At 40.8% G+C, this 17,179-nt stretch overlaps 1 protein-coding gene across 1 annotated transcript in view; it reads left to right on the top strand.

Moving 5' to 3' along the window:
• plch1 (phospholipase C, eta 1) overlaps positions 1–17,179 on the top strand; it is a 300,261-nt gene that overhangs the window by 100,058 nt on the left and 183,024 nt on the right. Inside the window, 1 exon segment of the mRNA XM_060924490.1 lies at positions 8,226–8,372. Coding sequence (XP_060780473.1) covers positions 8,226–8,372 — 147 coding nt within the window.

Genomic DNA, 17,179 nt, shown 5'->3' with positions numbered 1-17,179 from the left:
TCTAGATTTGAAGCTGCCGACAGCAGGAGCATTTTTGATGTCCTCTGGGAGTTGGTTCCATAGCTGTACTGCATAGTAGCTAAAAGCTGCTTCACCACACTTTGTTTTAACAACAGGTTTTACCAGTAAATTTTGCTGCTGCGATCTGGTAGATCTGATTGGGTTAGGCCGCTGTAACATATCAGAGAGGTAATTGGGCCCTGTACCATTTAGAGATTTGTACACCAGCAGCAATGCTTTAAAGTCAATTCTGTAGCTTACTGGAAGCCAGTGAAGGGACCTTAGAATTGGAGTAACGTGCTCTGTTCTTTTTGTTCGTATGAGAACCCTCGCCGCTGCATTTTGCACCAGCTGAAGTCGTTTGATGGTCTTTTTTGGCAAGCCTGTGAAAAGGCCATTGCAGTAATCAGCCCTACTAGAGATGAAGGCATGTATAAGTTTTTCCAGATCATTTTTGACATAAGTCCTCTTAGTTTGGAAATGTTTTTTAGGTGATAAAATGACGATTTAGTGATTGCTTTCATGTGACTGTCAAAGTTTAGCTCGCTGTCAATGAAAACACCAAGATTTTTAACCATATCTTTTGTTTTAATCCCCTTTGTGTCAAGAATAGTGGTAATCCTGAGTCTTTCATCTTTTTTCCCCAAATAGAATTACTTCTGTTTTATCTGTGTTCAGCTGAAGAAAACTTTGTGACATCCAGTTCACTGCAAAAACAGATTTTTAAGAAAGTAAAAAAAGGCTTTTTTTCTAGAAAATTTGTCCTATTTTTAGTCTAACAAGAAGAAGAATCTTGACAAGCATTTTTCACATAAGAAAAATAGTCTTATTTTGAGAAAATACATCTAACTTTTTCTTAATAAGATTTACCAGCTAAGATCAAGCTCAATTTAACTAGTAACAAGGTATGGACATCTTTTGCAAATTATCCAAGCAAAGGATGAAGATTATGTTCCTTATTTTAAGATTAAGATCACTTGCACAACTTCTCAATTTAAGAATTTTAAGAAATGACAGCAATTTTTTTTAAAAATAATTCATTTATTGTCAAACAAGACAAACATGCAATACAGTTGACTGATTTAGAAAAAGCTATTAACCAGTTCTGTGTTGCCCATTAAATGAATTTTATAACATTTCAATAACTTTTTGCCAAATTTCCATGACTGAATATGAGCCACAGCTAATAGCAGAATAACAGTGTGCCTTTTATACATCAGATGAGGCTTTGTGTAGCCCAATCACATCTCCGAGGTAATATTTCATTGGGACAAAGACCATATCCTTGTGAGTAAAGCTGTAATACGGAGTGAAATCTACAAGGTTATTGACAGATATCAGTTCAGTTGCTTGTGCCAAGTTTGGGATCTCTAATTGATATGCCATATAATCTCTATTATAACAAATGGTGTTGTACTGCATGAACTCAAAACAAAACAATGATGAATTAATCACATAGATATGTCTTAAAAGTCCAAATTCTGGCAGATCAGAATTAACATCACTCACAATTAATGACTTTTCCCGTATGTATTTGTTGCCATTTAGATTAATCCATTTTACAGACACTGCATGGTTTACCTCATCATTTCCAAGAAAGGCTCTCATTTTTTCTTTTAAGTATGGCATGTTGCTTATTTCTGATATCGGTCCCAATGTAGCCTACTCTGATTTTTGCACCAGGGGTCCATGCCGGTTCACATAATAAAGAAAGAAATGCTAAAAACAAGATGCTTCTGGTGCCTTAATTTGAGACGAATTAGCTTATTTTTATTGTGCTGTTTTAAGATATTGTGTCTTGTTTTAAACTTTTTTGGCTAGTTATTAAAATAATTTCAAGGTATTAATTCTTAGTCAGCTCAATTAATATAATAAAATGCTTATTTGAAGAATATTTTGGCTGGTTGTTAAGCTTATTTCAAGATATAAATTCTAACAGTCAGCTAATTAAGAGACTAAATTTCTCATTTTAAGTTACTTTGTCTTAAATAAATATGATTGTATTGCTTGTAATAAGCTCAGTTTGCTCAAATTCTAGCCTTTTTGTCTAGTTTTATGTCACATTATGATTTTCCAGTGGCTAGGCTTTTTTTTGCTAGTTTTAAGAATTCTAACCTAGTAAATTTTGCTTACCCCATTGGCAGATTTTTTTGCTCAATACAAGATAATTTGGCTAGATTTAGGAATATTAGGCTTATTTCTAGAAGGGCCTTTTTTGCAGTGTTGTTGATTTGGCCGATACACTGGTAGAGACATTCAAGGGGGGCATAATCATTAGGTGATAGAGCAAAATAAATTTGGGTGTCATCTGCATAGCAGTGATACAAAATTGAGTTGTTCTTGATAATTTGTCCAAGTGGGAGCATATAAAGGTTGAATAGTAATGGTCCAAGGATCGACCCCTGGGGACACCACAGGTCAAGGACATTTAGAGTAACCCTTTGACCTAATCTGCATGTCATTGGGCTGTGGGAGGAAACTGGAGCACCTAGACTAGAGGAAACCAATACAGGTATGAGGAAAACATTTAAAAACTCCACATATAAAGGCTCCAGTTGGCCACGAGGTTCGAACCCAGAAATTTCTTGCTGTGAGGCGAAAGTGGAATTTCTTGTTGTGGAATTTGTATTGTTGCAAAATTGTTTTAAAGTCATTAAATTACAGGCATTTAGGAGATGCTCTTATCCAAAGCAACATACAATATAACCCAGAGCAGCCTGGGGAGTAGTTGGGGGTTAGGTGCCTTGCTCAAGGGCACTTCAGCCATTCCTGCTGGTCCAGGGAATCAAACTGGTGATCTTTTGATCCCAAAGTCAAAAGCCAGTGTGTGAATGTTTTGGTTGGTGTGTTTCTATGTATTTTAGTGCTATAATATCTAGCTAGCTAACCAGAGATACTCATCTCATCTCATTATCTGTAGCCACTTTATCCTGTTCTACAGGGTCGCAGGCAAGCTGGAGCCTATCCCAGCTGACTACGGGCGAAAGGCGGGGTACACCCTGGACAAGTCGCCAGGTCATCACAGGGCTGACACATAGACACAGACAACCATTCACACTCACATTCACACCTACGGTCAATTTAGAGTCACCAGTTAACCTAACCTGCATGTCTTTGGACTGTGGGGGAAACCGGAGCACCCGGAGGAAACCCACGCGGACACGGGGAGAACATGCAAACTCCGCACAGAAAGGCCCTCGCCGGCCACGGGGCTCGAACCCGGACCTTCTTGCTGTGAGGCGACAGCGCTAACCACTACACCACCGTGCCGCCCAACCAGAGATACTACTTTTTTTTTTTTATTTGAGATGTTGAGAGATCTACATGGTTTTGGAAATGGCCCATATATTCACCCTGCATTCCAGTGTGAAGCAACCCTTTGCCTGTAACTTATTCTCACTAATTAGCTAATGTTAGGTGATTATTCCATTCATTATTTCATAATTTCATTTACGTTAGGTATGTGTTGCTTATGACACGGCAGAATTAACGCAGCAGGACGGTGATGCACTGCTTGATCAGGCACTGTGTGAGCTCACCAGCTGATGGTAGCTAATATATATATATATATATATATATATATATATATATATTTCAACACTACCTAAAAGCAGAGCTCCCGATCAGTGCAAAATGTTTTTGTAAGTGGCATCCAGAGCTGTCACTCATTATTCATGTTCTGGGCGGAGCTGTCAGCCCAGGACACTGTATTTATTATGTTACAGATGCTCGCTGTTGTGTTTATATTCCCCTCCGTCATAGGTTTTAGCACGGTATGTTATAAAGCTTTGCTGTCTGTCATCCTGATATGTCATTCATGCACAGTGTAAAGTTTGTGTGCTGTTTATTCAATGTGTTTTGTTTGTGTTTGGTGCATTGTTTGAACTGTGGTTTAGCATGAGACTTTGAGCGCAGAGGCTAATGGTGTACGTTTTGCTAAATTGAAGCAGATAAAAAATAAGTGCTGGATAAAACCCCATCTATCTTATAGAAATAAAGATACAAATTTCATTATCCGGTGGTCAAGTGTTTATGAGATACACTGCCTTGCACTTATGATTTGGTTCCCTGTGGTGGTGTTGGATGTCGTTCGTATGTACGGTCGTCGGATGGTCGCAAAAGCCATCAAAAATCAGGTTGATTCATGACCATATTCTCTTAAGTATGGAGCTTCACTCCATGCACTTCGCATGGGGAGCTCCTCGAAAATACAAGCTCTTCTTGAAATTTCAGATATTTTATCATTTTACCAAATACAAAATTACCATAACAGCATCTGATTATTTATATCCTGAGAATCACAAATGCTGAAATACACCCTGGATGGGGCACCAGTCCATCACAGGGCAACCCCACACACACTTGCACAGCTACGGGCACCTTTAGGATTACAATTTTTTGGGAGGTGAGAGGAAAGTGGAGAACCTGTGAACACACAGTGGATGTCAAGACCGAACCTGGATCCCTGGAGCTGTGAAGCAGCAATGCAACACTGCAAAAATGGCCTTTCAAAAATAAGAAATAAAAGATTAAAACAAAGCATATTTGCTTGAATCAGGTGAAAAAAATCTGCCAATGGAACGAGTCAAATTTGACTTGGTAAGATTTCTTAAAGTAAGATGAAAAATCTAACCTGTTTTTAGATGAAATAATTCCAAAATAAGATTGGGGAACTTATTATGCGAGATCTGATTAACTCAGAATAAGTCATTTTTATTTATTTCATTTTAAGGGTATTTCACTTCAATTCATGACAAAGTCTTAGCAGTAAAAACTGAATTTAAGATAAATATACTAATATTAGGATTGTTAAATTCTACAACGAAGCATTGCTAGCTTAAAATATTCTCCTTTTGTGACCTGTAATTAGTAAAATACTCTAGATATGAGACCAGAGACTATCTTGAATCAAGTTGACGACACGTGTACACTGCAAAAAATAAAAATCTTAGGAAGTTTATTTGTCTATTTTCAAGTCAAAACATCTAGCCACCCTTATTATAAGACATAATTGCCCAACAAGCAAAACCTCATTTAGCTAGAAAGGCTAGTTTTTAGACAGTCCATCTTGAAAATCTTGTATAGACAAAATGTCTTGAAAAAGTCTTATTTGGAGCACCTTTGAAAATAAAACAAGTTTTTTTAAAAACAAGTAAGTACATTTTGGACATTTGTCAAATGCGGTTCATCTTGTTTCAAGAAAAAAAAAACAAAGTATGCTTGTTTTGGGAATAAATGAACTTTACTGAAATCTTTGAATCTTTCATTCCAATTCAACTCCACCTTACAGATCCTCAGTTTACTGCGACTGTTTTCTCAGTCATTCAGAGTGAGCTCCTTCTAGATGCTGTACAGACTCTAGACCAGACAAGCGCCTTCAAAAAGGCTATGAGTGAGTGGAGGGCGTTTTAGTGAGGGCTTTTTGGAATGCTGCGAGTTAAGTTCAGTGTTTTTTTTTTTTTGTTGTTTGTTTTTGTGCCTGATCTTGTAAACCCCTCGTACACATGAATAGTCAGTGCCCCCAAAATGCACTGTTGCTTTGGCGTTGTGTAAGCACTGTAAGTCAAAATGCGTAGACTTTTTTTTTTTTTTTGGTGCCTGAGGTCCTGGGGAAGTGGAATCTTAGGAGATGTTTTAATGTTTGAATGTTGAAATGGGAAAAAAAAAACTTGTTGCAATGCTACACGTGTCGTCAACTTGATTCAAGATAGTCTCTGGTCTCGTATCTAGAGTATTTTACTAATTACAGGTCACAAAAGGAGAATCTTTTAAGCTAGCAATGCTTAGTTGTAGAATTGAACAATCCTAATATTAGTATATTTATCTTAAATTCAGTTTTTACTGCTAAGACTTTGTCATGAATTTAAGTGAAATACCCTTAAAATGAAATAAATAAAAATGACTTGAATGGCTAAATGTAAGAAGTACGATCTTGTTATAAGAACTATTTTGATTATTTTGAGTTAATCAGATCTCGCGTAATAAGTTCCCCAATCTTATTTTGGAATTATTTCATCTAAAAACAGGTTAGAGTTTTCATCTTACTTTAAGAAATCTTACCAAGTCAAATTTGACTCGTTCCATTGGCAGATTTTTTTCACCTGATTCAAGCAAATATGCTTTGTTTTAATCTTTTATTTCTTATTTTTGAAAGGCCATCTTTTGCAGTGTAGCATTGCACCAAGTTTATTTTTTTTCCCATTTCAACATTCAAACATTCAAACATCTCTTAAGATTCCACTTCCCCAGGACCTCAGGCACCAAAAAAAAAAAGTCTACGCATTTTGACTTACAGTGCTTACACAACGCCAAAGCAACAGTGCATTTTGGGGGCACTGACTATTCATGTGTACGAGGGGTTTACAAGATCAGGCACAAAAACAAAAACCAACCAACCAAACAAACAAAAAAACACTGAACTTAACTCACAGCATTCCAAAAAGCCGTCACTAAAACGCCCTCCACTCACTCATAGCCTTTTTGAAGGCACTTGTCTGGTCTAGAGTCTGTACAGCATCTAGAAGGAGCTCACTCTGAATGACTGAGAAAACAGTCGCAGTAAACTGAGGATCTGTAAGGTGGAGTTGAATTGGAATGAAAGATTCAAAGATTTCAGTAAAGTTCATTTATTCCCAAAACAAGCATACTTTGTCTCCTCATCTCATCTCATTATGTCTAGCCGCTTTATCCTTCTACAGGGTCGCAGGCAAGCTGGAGCCTATCCCAGCTGACTACGGGCGAAAGGCGGGGTACACCCTGGACAAGTAGCCAGGTCATCACAGGGCTGACACATAGACACAGACAACCATTCACACTCACATTCACACCTACGGTCAATTTAGAGTCACCAGTTAACCTAACCTGCATGTCTTTGGACTGTGGGGGAAACCGGAGCACCTGGAGGAAACCCACGCGGACACGGGGAGAACATGCAAACTCCGCACAGAAAGGCCCTCGCCGGCCACGGGGCTCGAACCCAGGGCCTTCTTGCTGTGAGGCGACAGCGCTAACCACTACACCACCGTGCCGCCAGCATACTTTGTTCTTTTTTTTTTCTTGAAACAAGATGAACCGCATTTGACAAAATGTCCAAAATGTACTTGTTTTAAAAAAAAAACCCTTGTTTTATTTTCAAAGGTGCTCCAAATAAGACTTTTTCAAGACATTTTGTCTATACAAGATTTTCAAGATGGACTGTCTAAAAACTAGCCTTTCTAGCTAAATGAGGTTTTGCTTGTTGGGCAATTATGTCTTATAATAAGGGTGGCCAGATGTTTTGACTTGAAAATAGACAAACTTCCTAAGATTTTTATTTTTTGCAGTGAACCTGCTTGTTTGCCCACTTTTTCGAACCTAATTTATTCAGGAAATTAAATCCTTTCTACCTTTATCTCTTTGGCACACTTCTGACTCTGATCATATCTGTGTGCCATGTTTTGAGAAAGTACTGTCTATCCATGCAAGTCCATTCTGGAGTGCCACTTTATATTCAAGGGGTAGTTCTGGGGATGCGAACGGAACCAGCTTCTCAGATTGATCAGTGCTGCTGCAAAACACTTCAGAGAAACCATGCTGTGAATGAAGTTGGTCTGTTAAAGAGCAGAGACAGGTATTACACACCCAGTACACTCTCTCTCTCTCTCTCTCTCTCTCTCTCTCTCTATCTCGTACTGCATATGATGCCCTCCGCACTCTCTTTTCACACAGAAGCAGAGGTAATTTACTTTTTGAAGCTGGGAGAACTTTCAGTTCTTGTGAAGCTAAATGTGAGTTCAGCTCCTGGTAGATGCCTCATTATTTACTCTTAGAGTTGCAGGCAAATTCTGCAGCATTGCGTCAGTGGAGATCTCGTTGGATATCTGCCATCGCCTTTCCATTTCTGGAATCTGGTGTGTTATTCTGTCAGCTTTGTGGTCGTTCCACAGACCCATCCATAATTACCTCCACACTGCACATGACACACAGCTCTCACTCTTAGTGCAGCACCAGATTGTGGCCAATTATCATCCCGTTCATATCAGAACCATGAAGACACCCGTCAACCTATTGACTACAAAAATAACCTGCCCTTGTTTCGACTTCCATCTGTGAAATATTACTGCAGTCAAATATTTTGGTGTTTCGTTCTAATTTGAAGAGAAATTGCTGCATCTATTTTGAGCGCAGTTGTTACTTGCGACCAGCTCGCAACTCACTGTTGTGTGTGTGTGTGTGTGTCTCCACAGTTGAGCGATGTATGAGTGTGATGCAGTCAGGCACTCAGATGGTGAAGCTGAAGAATGGTTCCAAGGGCCTGGTTCGCCTCTTCTACCTGGATGAGCATCGCTCCTGTATCCGCTGGAGGCCTTCCCGCAAGAGTGAGAAAGCCAAGAGTAAGCACAAACACAGTCAGTCTTTTAATCACCCATGCAATCATGCACAAAGGTCCTGATTTCCTAAAGCCTTGTTGATTTAAAAAGACACGCAAGCCGATTTACAGTACATCCACAGAGAATCGTGTCTTTTAAATGAGGAAAAATATATTGTGCTAACATTTAAAGGGGGCATATTATAAAAACTCACTTTTTCAGTGCTTGTGCTCATACCTTTGGGTATCTGGCGTGCCTTCCAAGCCACAAACTCTAAAATAAGACAACCTCGTCTCACAGTTTCTTTTGTTCTGCCTATTTCAGAAAACATGTGCTTCAACAAGCAAGCTGTTCAGATTTGGCTCCACTTTCTATGTCACAAGGGGCTCATTAGAATGATGCCACCCCCTCATCTGAGTATCTCCGTTCATGGATTGAGAACTGCCTTTACAAATGAAGAAAGTGCTACTTGATTGGTTGGCACAAGAGAGGGGTGGGGCAAGCAGTGGCTCATTATCATTTTAAAGGGGAATGGAAGTCATTTTTAAACTTGCTTTATTTCTTAATTAACGTGTTATTCAATTACGTTTTCGGGTTTAGTAACCTTATATTGTGACTCGTATTGGCAACTAACTGCAATTAAATATTATACTTATCGGCCTATTCGGTTTTTAGCCGTGTTGAATTTAGTTCATTTGGTCCACGGCAGGTGTCGCTTATCCGCGCGATCTTCACGAGACTTGTGCGAGACTTCGAAACGTGAAGAAGTGTCAGCCAGGTGTCAGCGCCGCCATTTTGAAAACTGTTTTCCAAACGAAATATTGCACAAAAACGAGTTTAAATGACGATTACTGCCGACTTTTTTCAAACTTTCCTTGATTGCTATCAAAACAAACAAAACTTCCGGCTTGATTACGTCAGCATTCGAAAGACGGCGCACGCGTCTTTTGACAACATTGGCAGATGTTGGTCACTTTCCGTGTCCGAAATCGCTCCCTACTAACTATATAGAGCACTATATAGTGAGGACGCTTTTTTGTAGTGCTGTCAGAAAGCTTAGTAAGGATTATTTCCACCCTATATAGTGCACTCAAAGTATCCCACAATGCATCAGGAAAAGTAGTGTACAGCGATGGTCACTAACCAAAGCAGTATATCCCATCATGCATTGCGGTCGCGCTGAAAGAAATCTAATTAAAAGTCTGAAATGTGATTTAATAAAAGGCAGCGGCGAAGAAGAAAGGATTCAGCCTTGATTTAAAAGAACTGAAAGCTGCAGGGACTTTGTATTGATTAATGTGGGAAATGCGCTCAGTATAATATGGATTTATCACAGAAACACACGCATGTATTTATTATTTTGAAACCCACCAGCCGACTGATCTGGCACGTTTTAATTGTGTGACAGTAATGACGTAAATACCAGCGCGACGGAGTAGTGTCCGAAAGCGTTTTTTCATTTTACCAATGAGCTCACTGTATAGTCCTCTATAGAGTAATTCCCTATATATGGAGTAGGGAGTAACGAATGAGTGAGCGATTTCGGACACAGGGAATGTTAGCAGATGTTGGTCACTTTGATTTCCGCTGTACATTTTACTTCCGTCCTACGATGTCTCCCACAGGTCTCAACGAATCTTGTTTACGGCCATTGCTTTGACATATGGACTGATATATTACAGAGCATATTTCAAACACTCATAACTTGCTATAGCAGCGACAAAATAGTGATCAAAAATGCATTCCGATATTTAATAAAATGAGAAATAGAATTTTGATCATAAAAAAATTGCCTTCAGTTCCCCTTTAAGGAACAGATATTCGAAGCAGCTGTTTTGACAGGGTGAGAAGGAAGCTGTGGGGCTTTATACTTGTGGTATTTTGACCAAAGAATGTCACAGGAACACCCTGCTGTTTGATGCAGTTCTCTCATCAGCCGATCCCTCGACGGCAGCACAGTGCATCAAATCACGCAGATACAAATCAAGAGCTTCAGTTAATGCGCACAATGTTCAAACATCCGAATGGGAAAAATTGTGATCTCAAAGTGTGACTTTCTTTCACTGTGGCATGGGTGTTGGTTTGAGCCAGATGAGTCTTTTTGGTTTGAGTATTTGCAAAACCGCTGATCTCCTGGGGTTTTCACACACAACAGTCTCTAGAGTTTACACAGAATGGTGCGATAAACAAAAAACATCAAGTTGAGTGAGTGAGTGAGTGACAGTTCTGTGGATGGAACCAAACGCCTTGTTGATAAGAGAGGTCAGAGGAAAATGGACAGATTGGTTCAAGTTGCCAGGAAGGATATAGTAGCTCATATAATCACTCTTTACAACCGTGGTGAGCAGAAAAGCAACAGGAGAAGAACACATTGGGTTCCAGTCCTGCAGCCAAGAACAGGAATCTTAGAATAAAGAACAAATTCCTATTAAAGTGCCTGGTAAGTGTATGTCGATTTTAAGCAAAACCTGTATAAAAGGTTTTTGTTGTTTTGCAGACATCACTCTTTCATGTCTACACATTGTTGCATTTACAGTTAAGTCCATAAATATTTGGACAGAGGCAACATTTTTCTAATTTTGGTTCTGTACATTACCACAATGAATTGTGAACAAAACAATTCAGATGCAGTTGAAGTTCAGACTTTCAGCTTTAATTCAGTGGGTTGAACAAAATTCATTCATTCATTCATTCATTCATTATCTCTAGCCGCTTTATCCTTCTACAGGGTCGCAGGCAAGCTGGAGCCTATCCCAGCTGACTACGGGCGAAAGGCGGGGTACACCCTGGACAAGTCGCCAGGTCATCACAGGGCTGACACATAGACACAGACAACCATTCACACTCACATTCACACCTACGCTCAATTTAGAGTCACCAGTTAACCTAACCTGCATGTCTTTGGACTGTGGGGGAAACCGGAGCACCCGGAGGAAACCCACGCGGACACGGGGAGAACATGCAAACTCCACACAGAAAGGCCCTCGCCGGCCCCGGGGCTCGAACCCAGGACCTTCTTGCTGTGAGGCGACAGCGCTAACCACTACACCACCGTGCCGCCCGGTTGAACAAAATGATTGCATAAAAATGTGAGGAACTAAAGCGTTTTTTAAACACAATCCCTTCATTTCAGGGGCTCAAAAGTAATTAAATAATTGTAAATAAAATGTTCATTTCTAATACTTGGTTGAAAACCCTTTGTTGGCAATGACTGCCTGAAGTCTTGAACTCATGGACATCACCAGACGCTGTGTTTCCTCCTTTTTAATGCTCTGCCAGGCCTTTACTGCAGCGGTTTTCAGTTGCTGTCTGTTTGTGGGCCTTTCTGTCTGAAGTTTAGTCTTTAACAAGTGAAATGCTGCTCAATTGGGTTGAGATCAGGTGACTGACTTGGCCATTCAAGAATATTCCACTTCTTTGCTTTAATAAACTCCTGGGTTGCTTTGGCTTTATGTTTTGGGTCATTGTCCATCTGTATTATGAAACGCCGACCAATCAGTTTGGCTGCATTTGAGCACACAGTATGTCTCTGAATACCTCAGAATTCATCTGGCTGCTTCTGTCCCATGTCACATCATCAATAAACACTAGTGACCCAGTGCCACTGGCAGCCATGCATGCCCAAGCCATCACATTGCCTCTGCCGTGTTTTACAGATGATGTGGCGGGGGCGTGTCTATGGGGGGGGGCAGGGGGGGGGCAGGGGGGGGGAAGTGCCCACCCTGAGATAAGCCTTGCCCACCCTGATAAATTGGTTGCCCATTCTATAAAAAACGCCTGTGAATATCATCACAATATGCGCGATTTTGCTCGGAGGTGGCGTCTTGTGTTCTCCTTTAAACCCATTTTGCACTCTACTGCTTTCTCATTGGCCATTTCGAAAGGGAAGGGGAGGGGGGGTGCCCTGCCCACCCTATATATAAAAAAGATGCGTGCGTGCTCGCTCTACGCACATGCGGTAGTAGCAAAGTCAGTGTGTACGGCAGTACTGTAGATTCCGAGTTAATAGTTAACAGTAATACATTGCTTACTTTCCCTTCTGATAGTCATGCATAGGTTTCTCATTAAAAAGCAGACACCCTCACCCCCCGTGCCCAGCACTTCCTCCGATACTGAGGACGTTTCTCAGCCCAGCACCTCTGCCCTCAACCAAAGTTGCCTCAACACCGTGCTAAGCACTGCATCTTTGTCGGTGGATGCTAACATCGTACATGTCTCTGTTCCCGTTGACGCTAGCACCTCTGTTACAACAGATATTACCGATAAAGATGCATTGCTCTGCACAAACGTTACAGGCATACAGTCTTCCGTTCCCCTTGATTTAAACACGGATAGCCCATCTCAGCCCATTCTAAAAATTTATCCAAAACGCCTTTTTGGCCAAACCTACCGGTCATTTAGTGCAGGCTGGTTTCAGTCACGGCCATGGTTGGAATATTCAGTCTTGCAAGATGCCAGCTTTTGCTTTGCCTGTCGCAAATTTAGTTTAAATTCGGACAACATATTCACCAAACGTGGGTACACTAATTGGAAAAAGGCTCTGGAAAAAGACGGTGGCTTTAACAAGCACGCTTCCAGCCTTGTGCACATTAGGGTGATGTCCGCCTGGCAGGAGTGTCAACGCCGTGGAGAGACAGGAGAAAGTATCGTTCACCTTCTCGGTCAAACTCAGATTGAAAAGAACAGATACTATGTGAAAAGTGTAGGTGAAGTCATACTCGCAGTAAATGAACTGGCTTTTCGGGGGCACACTCACGGGGCTGAGAATGAGGAAGGGCTTTTAATCCGGCTGTTCGAGTATACACTCCTCAAAGATCAAAAACTGAAGGATATCGCAAAATGCATCCCCGAAAATGCTAAATACACGTCTAACACCATCCAAAACGAGATAACTGAAACTCTGGCAAAAATGGTTCTAAAAGAAATCAAAAGGAAATATGATGAGGCTGACACCCCTGGCATGAGCATCAAGTGTGATGGCACCAGGGACCGCTGTAACATTGAGAACCTGTCAATAATAATTCGATTTGTCCGGAATTCCATTCCAGAGGAACATTTAATTGGCTTAGTTGAATTGGACCAGCTTAATGCTGAATATATGTGCAATCAAATCCTTTCACATTTGTCTGATCTGGGTTACAGTGCAAATAATTTGGTCTCCCAATGCTATGATGGTGCTTCTGTTATGGTGGTGTCCAGGCCTTGCTACAGAGCAAAGTTGGCAAAGACATCCCTTATGTCCACTGTTACAATCGCCAACTACATCTGGCAGTGGTACATGCAATGCAGTCTGAGCCTCTAGCAAAGAAGTTTTTTGACTGGTCTGGTGCAATGAACACATTTTGTCACAGACATTATGTTGTACATAGATATGACACCCCCACACTGAAAAGACTCCTTGAAATCCGATGGACCAATCATCATGATGTCACAAAATCAATTGTTGACAATGAGGATGCCATCAGGCAGCTTCTGTCTGAGGTAGCAGACGATAACACTGCTCCTTTTGACCTCTGTACAGAAGCGTGTGGTCTTCTGACCCAGCTGAACTGCCTGAACTTCTTTGACACTGGTAGATTTCTCCTTCGTGTGCTTGGTGCGCTGAAGCCAGCCAATTCAATTCTCCAGTCACAAACAGTAGATTTATGCACTGAAGGAGAGGTGGTGGCAGCCTCACTGAGTACACTGAAGGAGTTACGTTGCGACTCCTTCTGGGAGGAGCATTTCTCTCACTGTGGAAGCACTCCTAATCCACCTAAAAGGAGACGGACAGTTAGCTTGATGGTAGCATTATTTTGTCAAGTATAGGGCATGGTGACTCCAACAACCTAGCAAGTGCTCCTAATCAGGCATTTAAAAGGGCTATGTACAACATTCTTGACAGAGCTATTGTGGAAATGGAGACAAGGTTCTGTCAAAGGCTACGTTTACATTAGACCGTATCTGTCTCGTTTTCTTCGCGGATGCACTGTCCGTTTACATTAAACCGCCTGGAAACGCCGGGAAACGGGAATCCGCCAGGGTCCACGTATTCAATCCAGATCGTGTCAGCTCCGGTACTGTGTAAACATTGAGAATACGCGGATACGCTGTGCTGAGCTCTAGCTGGCGTCTCATTGGACAACGTCACTGTGACATCCACCTTCCTGATTCGCTGGCGTTGGTCATGTGACGCGACTGCTGAAAAACGGCGCAGACTTCCGCCTTGTATCACCTTTCATTAAAGAGTATAAAAGTATGAAAATACTGCAAATACTGATGCAAATACTGCCCATTGTGTAGTTATGATTGTCTTTAGGCTTGCCATCCTTCCACTTGCGAGTGGTAAGTGATATGCGCTGGGATCACACACACAGCGGCTCAGTCCCGAATCACAGCTTGTGCACTTCACTCGCGTGCTCTGTGAGCTGCGCAGGGCCGGAGTGCGCACCCTCCAGAGGGCACTCGCTGTTCAGGGCGGAGTGATTTGGAGCGCAGGATGCCTGCGGAGCCGAGCGTATCCGTGTATTGGTGTTGCTGTGTGCACGCAAATCGTGTATTGGTGTTGCTGTGTGCACACTAATCGTTTTAAAAACGTTAATCTGATGATCCGCTGATACGGTCTAATGTAAACATGGGCAAAAAAATGTTGACTTAATGAAGGTGACATCATTCCTCCTGCCCAAATCTGTGTCTTTTCTTGACCCCTCTCTCCTACAGCCACTTCAAGTGCTTGCAGGCCAGGAACTTAATGATGTGGGCTTACAAAATGAAACTGCTGTGGCAAAAACACTGTTAGTCAATAATCCTAAGCACAGATGCTAACCTCTCTGAAGTGTGCAAATGCATCCAGCAGTACAAGAAGGCCTTCCCCATGCTGCATAAACTGTATGTCACCGCACTCATCATTGGTGTGTCATCAGCTGCATGTGAAAGCTCTTTTTCTACTCTGACTCGCATTCTCACACCTCTCCGAAGAACAATGCTGCATTCAAGGAAGACACATTTAGTCATTCTGGCACATGAAAACAAATAACAAAGAATTTGGATATGAATGAATTTGTTTTAGAATTTTCCAAATCTAACCGCAGACTAATACTGTAGATATTCCAGGTTATACACTAGAAACTGATCACTTATCTAACTAGACTGAGAGCAATTTTCCACTATTCTTGTTCTCTAGTAGGTATAGTTCTTTAATACACCTATATTGCAGCCTATAAGTTCTGTTTGTATTCATAAAAAAGGGAAAAATATTGATATAAAAATGTTCCATTGCTTCTATTAATCACACAAGTCCATGTAATGACAGGTCCTTTCCTTTTATCACTAGATGCAGATATGGTGCATAATGAAGCCCAACCTTTTTTTCATGTGTCTGTTTTTTTCATGTTTGACCCCCTGAATGTTTATGTGTGAGTATGGATCTCAACTTACACTACATTCCAAATTATGATGCAAATGACTTTTTTCACTGATTTTCCTGAAGAGTCAATAGAAATGACAATCGTCCTAATTTTCAAGTCATCAACCGTCAGTGTACAAATCAACTGTTTTTGAACGAACCTTCCAATGCTTACTGTATTTTTTTTAAATTAAAAAAACCTAAAAATGGACTGTTCCAAATTATTACGCAAAATAGAGTTTCAAAAGATTTTTGTTCTTGTAAAGAACTAAAAATGGCCATTTGTGAAATTGGAAGCATTAGTAGGTGATAATTACTGGAATCAAAACCTAGTTCAATCAAAACATCTTATAGTTCAAATTGCATTACTGGATTTGTAGCAGATTCAGAGCCCAGTGGGGCTACCCAACTCCCTGGGGTCAAGCAGATGATGATGGTGAGGACGATGATGATAAAAAGTAGCAAATGTCACAAGAGCAATAAACAAAACCTCTTCCAAGCAGTGCAGATTTCCCACCATTATGTTATTTTATCCACTTTGCTTCAACCAATCACCAGCAACTATCATTTAGGAAATCTTTGTCCTATTAATTTGCTCATACCCGTCTGAATGCGCTATTAATCATGGGAAACACGTCTGATCACGAAAATGGGGGACTTATACACACATACATACACATACACTACAATAAGAAATGTAATTTGTTGCCCCCCCAAATAAACCAAATGCCCACCCAAGCATGACATCCTGGCAACGCCTCTGTGATGTGGTATGCTTTGGATCATGAACTGTACCACGCCTTCACCACACTTTTTTCTTTCCATCATTCCGGTAGAGGTTGATCTTGGTTTCATCTGTCCAAAGAATGTTCTTCCAGAACTGTGCTGGCTTTTTTAGATGTTTTTTAGCAAAGTCCAATCTAGCCTTTTTATTCTTGAGGCTTATGAGTGGCTTGCACCGTGCAATGAACCCTCTGTATTTACTTTCATGCAGTCTTCTCTTTATGGTAGATTTGGATATTGATATGCCTACCTCCTGGAGAGTGTTGTTCACTTGGTTAGCTGTTGTGAAGGGGTTTCTCTTCACCATGGAAATTATTCTGCGATCATCCACTATTGTTGTCTTCTGTGGGCGTCCAGGTCTTTTTGCATTGATGAGTTCACCAGTGCTTTCTTTCTTTCTCAGGATGTACCAAACTGTAGATTTTGCCACTCCTAATATTGTAGCAATTTCTCGGATGGGTTTTTTCTGTTTTCAAAGTTTAAGGATGGCTTGTTTCACCTGCATGGAGAGCTCCTTTGACTGCATGTTTTCTTCACAGCAAAATCTTCCAAATGCAAGCACCACACCTCAAATCAACTCCAGGCCTTTTATCTGCTTAATTGAGAATGACATAACGAAGGAATTGCCCACACCTGCCCATGAAATAGCCTTTGAGTCAATTGT

The sequence above is a fragment of the Neoarius graeffei genome, chromosome 6 (assembly GCF_027579695.1).
Source record: "Neoarius graeffei isolate fNeoGra1 chromosome 6, fNeoGra1.pri, whole genome shotgun sequence".
Classification (NCBI taxonomy): domain Eukaryota; kingdom Metazoa; phylum Chordata; class Actinopteri; order Siluriformes; family Ariidae; genus Neoarius; species Neoarius graeffei.
The sequence above is the reverse complement of the archived record's forward strand: the minus strand, read 5'-3'. Positions and strand labels throughout refer to the sequence as shown.